Genomic DNA, 5,682 nt, shown 5'->3' on the forward strand with positions numbered 1-5,682 from the left:
CCAAGCTTTTCTCCCCCCACCCCTCCCCACAGCAGCGGGGGAGGCTTGGAATTGGGGAGAGGATTAAGCTGGGCTTTGAAAGGAAGTTTATCTAAGGGAGGAAGGCTGAACTCAATCCTGAGCACGCAGCTCTGGAGTCTGGGGGGCGGGGTGCTGAGGGAAGGAGGGAAGTGAGGGGGGCAGGATGGAGGATGGGGTGCAGGGTGCCGGGAGAAGGACCCAGGACTGGATTTTATGTAAAACAAGTTAATGTTCAGAAAGCGCTTTGAAGAAGTTCAGTGTGCCTGACAGTTGTGGAGCCTTAGCTGGGCCCTGTTTTAAAAGTCTTCAACCTGATGAGACTGCCCTGAACGGAGAGGAGTTGGGCAAAGAGGGGGTGGCCTGGGTGGCTGGGGGCACCACCTAGAAAGCCAACTTCGGGGAGGAAAAGCTCTCAGGCCTGGGTGGTGTCAGGACGAGGTCTCTCTGAATTAGGGGGACCCCCCCCCCAATTCCCAGGGTCTGAAGTGGTTGTTCTTAATCCTCCCCACCTTGGGCCCAGCTCGTACCCCTTCTGAGAACAAGGAAAGGTAGGCTGGAGAATAGGAACGTTCCCCCAACGGGAAGGGCCAAGGGCCAGCTGAGAAAGGCGGAGCTTCCCTCGAGTGGGAGGGACTGGGGTTGGGCACAGAGAGGACTTCAGGGTGTAGGAGTAGGAGAGCTGAAATAATGACAAAGGGAGGCTATGGCATTTCCCTTGGGGGACCCCCCTCCCTAAAATGAGAGAGGTCCCTGGATGTCCTAGAATGAGAAGCAGAGGTTTTGGTCAGAGGGACAGATGAAATGATTCTCGGGCCTTCTCTCTCGCCTCCTTGCTCCCAATGATGGATCAGATCACTCATTCAACAAGCACATAGTACTTCCTAAACTAGCAACTGATACCTACAGAGGCTTTCCCTGGGGCAGACACAGCGTGCTTTATAAGTATCATCTCATTTATCCTCACAATCCCATGATGTAGATGTTGTATTAGCCTGGAAACTGGAGCCCAGAGAAGTTAAGTAACTTGCCCAACGTCACACAGCTAATAAGGGGCAGAGCCAGGGTTTGAACCCAACAACTAGCTCCAGAACCCACACTTCAATGCCTACACCATGACACTGCCATGTGCTTAGCACAGGGACGGAGCCCTTGCCCGAGGATTCTCTGGGCGCAGGGCATGGCCATTCTTGGGCTGTGTCTGAACTTCCCAGGAGCCTCGAGCCCTGGCTGTTGATCTTGCTCCTCCTCCACCCCTGATGCCTTCCAGGTTCACAATCTCTAAGGAGGGGGGGCTTCTGTTCCCCGTGGGGTCCGGGGCCTAGGAATGGCTTTTCTGTGGGGGATTAGGGGAGAGTGAGTAGAAACATACATTTTGCTGGTTTGGAGCTTGACTGAAATGAAGGGTGATGAAGAGGGGTCCATGGCAGCCCCTCTCCCGGCTCCACCGGACACTGTCCTGCTCCCCAACTCAAGGTGGGGTCCCCTGCACACCTCCCCTCCCAGCCATGCCCACCAGCCCTCTCCCAGGCCAGCTTCAGACAAGTTTCCAAAACCACATGAGGTCTCCAGCTCCAGCTCGTGCCCAGGCCTGGACGCCAGGCAGGGAGAGGTCAGTCTCAGGGGCAGCACAGGTAGCTGGGAGTTTGGGCAGACAGGCAGCCAAGGCCAGGTCCCCCAGCTCTGCCAGCCTGTCTCATCCTCTCAGCCCTCTAAGGCTTACCCTCCTGGCATTTCTAGAAGTTCTTCTGTCCCACCACCATCGTTTTTGTGGTAATTCAGCCCAGAGCTAGTCTGAGGACTTCCTTCTGGTCACACGCAGGGGAATTTAACCTAGACCCGTGGTCGGCAAACCGTGGCTCGCGAGCCACATGCGGCTCTTTGGCCCCTTGAGTGTGGCTCTTCCACAAAATACCACGTGTGGGCGCGCACGTACAGTGTGATTGAAACTTCATGGCCCGTGCACAGAAGTTGGTATTTTGTGGAAGAGCCACTCTGAAGGAGCCAAAGAGCCGCATGTGGCTCTCGAGCCGCAGTTTGCCGACCACTGACCTAGACTAAGCTCTGGCCTAGTCTCCAAATCACCCAGGGACCCCAGATCCCATACTTCAAAGGTTGAGTTTGGGTCCTTGATTGGCACCAAATGGCATCCATCCCAGCCCCCAGCCCCCAGCCCCCAGAGGCGCTTCCCTGTGTCTCCATCACGCGTCCAGCCCAGCACACTGTGATCATGGCAGGTGGAGGGCTCTGGGGGGAGAGGGCCCTGGGCACGGGGCTGGAGGCAGCTGTCCCACTGCCAGGCTTTAGTAAGCATGCAGCCACCCTGGCCACGCTCCAAGCCTGTGACTCAGGCTTTGCTGAGCTGACTGGCCCACAGTGGCCGTCCTGACACACCCTCGCCTGGTGCAGGGGAGCTCCAACTCAGTGCTCAGAACCCCAGGGGCCGTGACGGGAGGTGGAAGGGTCAGCCAGTTCAGGAGATCCGTATGTGGCACCCGCCTTGCTGACCTTTCTTGACCCCCTGGGGCCACCTTAGAGACAAGTACGCAAAAGGTAATCCATCCGGAACTATCTTTGCAGCCACCTCTCCAGCCAGCAGCTCAGCCACGTGGCAGGCCGGCAGGGCCTGGGGAGGCCTTCCGAGGTCATCTCTTCCACTCCCCGGCCTCCATGTAGGAAAGCCCCAAGGAGGGAAATGCCACATCCTTTCTTGCATGCTGCTCGCCGTGACTCACTCCTGGTGCCTGGAAAGATCTGGGTGTCTGCTCTCAGCCTCCCCCGCTGGTTGCAGCTCTCGCTGTGAGGAGAATGGGAGGCTCATTGCGTTTGTCCTAAGTGACCCCGGCCACCCAGTGCCCTCTGGGGCCGTTGAATACCTACGATGCAATAGTGGAGAAGGGAGAGGGAAAGGAGACCAGGAAAGCGGGGAAAAGGAAAATTCAGAATGTGTTATTTTTTAAGTAGTTGGTTTTACAATTGTATAGAATTTAATGACATACACACCCTTTTTACCTACCCCTTCTGCCCTTGTCCCTTGAGGCAGGGCAGGTGGTTTAACTTCTCCAGGCCTCAGTTTTCTCATCTGTAAAATGGTAATGACGATGAGACCCTCCTCCCAGGCAGGGGTGCTGTGAAGATTCAGGGAGATCCTACTCATTAAGGGCTTAGCCAAGTGCCTGGCACCTAATCCACAGTCAACCACAGCCTGTGCGGCGGGGCAGGCAGGTGTTCTGATCCCAGGGAGAGGACAGAGCACGCGAGGCTTGTTGATTTCAAAGGACAGTCAGTGTCAGAGACCAGAACCTTCCTAGGTCACCTGACGCAGGGCTCTCCGGCTCTGAGCTCCATACCATCGTGTCCCAGGGGAGGGGGATCGAAAGGCCAGGTGAGCAGCCCAGCTGCCTCGGGGTTACACAGGGGCTGGCTCTGCAGCGGGGGTTGAGTCTGGGCCACTGCCCGCCCCTCCCCAGGCCCCTCTGAGAGTGAGGACCTGGAGCCTCCCTTCCCACAGGATGGCCCTGACTAAAGAGCAGGTGGTGCTTCTCCAGGGATGTCCGCAGAGATGGCCGGGGGAAGGGGGAAAGCCCAGGGCTGGGCGCACCACTCGAGCTGGGGGCAGCGGGACTTCCCATGCCCCCTGATTGACTGCACCCCCTGGTTGCTCCCCTGCTTGGGGATTCCCTAATGGGTGGCTTGAGGCTGAGTCCTACCCCTGCCCCAGGGATCTCAAAAGGAACCAACTCCTCCTCCCCTGACCCTCCCATGGGACTAGAGGGAGGTGACAGGGCCATGAGCCCCCTGGGGACCTAACCTGTCACATGTTGCCCAAGACAGGTCCCTGCAGGACTCTCCCTGCCGGGGCCACCCTGTTCCCCTCCCTTCCCGCCACAGGCTGGCAGAGGGGCCTGCAATCTGCCAGGACAGGGATTTCAGCTCAGGGAGCAAACCCCTAGTGAGGACCTGCTGTGTGCTGGGCCCTCTGCTAGGCCTGGGGGTGGGAGATCGAGAAGAGCCGTGGCACTTCCAGCGTGATGGGGAGGTAGATCGTGGGCAGGGCTGAAACGGCTTTAAGAAAAGACATTGCTGCAACTTGGGCCTCCCTGGCTGTGACTCCACCAACCTGAGGGGCTCAGGGCAGGTAGGGCTGGGAAAAGAATGTCGTTACTGCTTTTCCCTGCACCTTTCCCTGTAGCTAGGTTCTCTGGGCTTCCCAGGGAGGCCTCACCCAAGGCAGGGGACAGAAAGCTGCTCCACTCTGAGAGCCCGACATGTTCTGGTGGGAAGGAGTCACCTGGTATAATCCAGTCCCTGTTTGACCTTTGAGGAGACTGACACGCCAGAGAGGGCAGGTGGCTCGCTGGGGGTCACACAGCAAGTGCGGTGCAGAGCTAGAGGGAGGAGCCTGCCCCCTAACCCGGCCTGGGCTTCTTTCCACCCGCTGAAGACAAACTGCTGCGACACACCGAGGATAGCGCCCTCTGGGCTGTGTGTGTGCCCTCTGCACAGGTGTGCTGGAGGATGTGACGTGTACGTGCCAGAGCCCAGGGCTCCTGCCACGCGGGCCACCTTTTGAGTCCTCGCCAGGCTGCAGCCTGCCCTCCTGGCCAGGCCCACCTCACAGTGTCGCAGGAGAGAGAGCAGAGCTGGGAGTGGCGTGCTGGGCCTTCCACGCCTGGGTTCTACCCACCGTGTCGCGGGTCTCACCGCCCTGCACCCGAGTTAGCGCGTTTGCCAGGCAGCCGTGGCCAGCACACCGGGTGCAGTGTTAACTCATTAGTCCGGCGACAACCTTACGAGGCAGGCGCTGTTGCTGCCTCCATTGCACAAACGAGGAAACGGGGAGCCCGCCACTGTCCACAGACACCCAGCTAGTGGGTGGCATCTCCCTCGGGAGCCGCTCTGCTGTACTGTGGGTGGGGCCTGGATGCCTGCCCTCCCTGGAGTGGGGTCAGGTGGGCAGGCTGACAGGGCCCAATCCCACAGGTGCCCGTTTCGGTGGCCATGATGTCGCCGCAGATGCTCACCCCACAGCAGATGCAGCAGATCCTGTCACCCCCACAGCTGCAGGCCTTGCTCCAGCAGCAACAGGCGCTCATGCTCCAGCAGGTGAGTCTAGCCCTCGCCCCAGGGCAGCTGAGAAGTGGAGGCCAGTGCCCCCTCCCCCAAGACTGATCTGCATTCCTCCAGGGCAGTGGGGGGAGGTCAGAGGTCAGGCCTCTCAGAGAGCAGTGCCTTGGCCCACCTGCCTCCAGAACCCCTGGGAAGGGCCAGGTGCTGGAACATCCTGGCTCCTAGCACCCTGACTTATTCAGGGGACCCACCCAGAGGCAGGGCGGGCTGGGCGGTGCGGGATGAAGCTTCCCCTCTCCCTTCCGCACTCACAGAGCCTCTCAGCAGAAGTCTCCCTGCGGGCCCCGGGTCCCACTGCCCCAGGAAGGGTCCCCACTCCTGCCTGCAGGAGCCACCACCTGGCTGGGGTTGCTCTGGGTCAGCAGCCGCGGCCCCTGCTGATGCACTCTCTCTGCCTCCCGCCTGCAGCTGCAGGAATATTACAAGAAGCAGCAGGAACAGCTCCACTTGCAGCTCCTCACCCACCAGCAGGCTGGGAAGCAGCAGCCCAAAGAGGTAAGGGGCTCAGGCAGGGCCCTGCCCGTCGCCCGCAGC

At 59.7% G+C, this 5,682-nt stretch overlaps 1 protein-coding gene across 1 annotated transcript in view; it reads left to right on the forward strand.

Moving 5' to 3' along the window:
* FOXP4 (forkhead box P4) overlaps nt 1-5,682 on the forward strand; it is a 43,817-nt gene that overhangs the window by 16,904 nt on the left and 21,231 nt on the right. The window contains exons 4-5 of the mRNA XM_015572152.1: nt 5,002-5,124; nt 5,557-5,643. Coding sequence (XP_015427638.1) covers nt 5,002-5,124; nt 5,557-5,643 — 210 coding nt within the window. The remainder of the gene's footprint in view (nt 1-5,001; nt 5,125-5,556; nt 5,644-5,682) is intronic.

The sequence above is a fragment of the Myotis davidii genome, unplaced genomic scaffold (genome assembly GCF_000327345.1).
Source record: "Myotis davidii unplaced genomic scaffold, ASM32734v1 scaffold167, whole genome shotgun sequence".
Lineage (NCBI taxonomy): Eukaryota > Metazoa > Chordata > Mammalia > Chiroptera > Vespertilionidae > Myotis > Myotis davidii.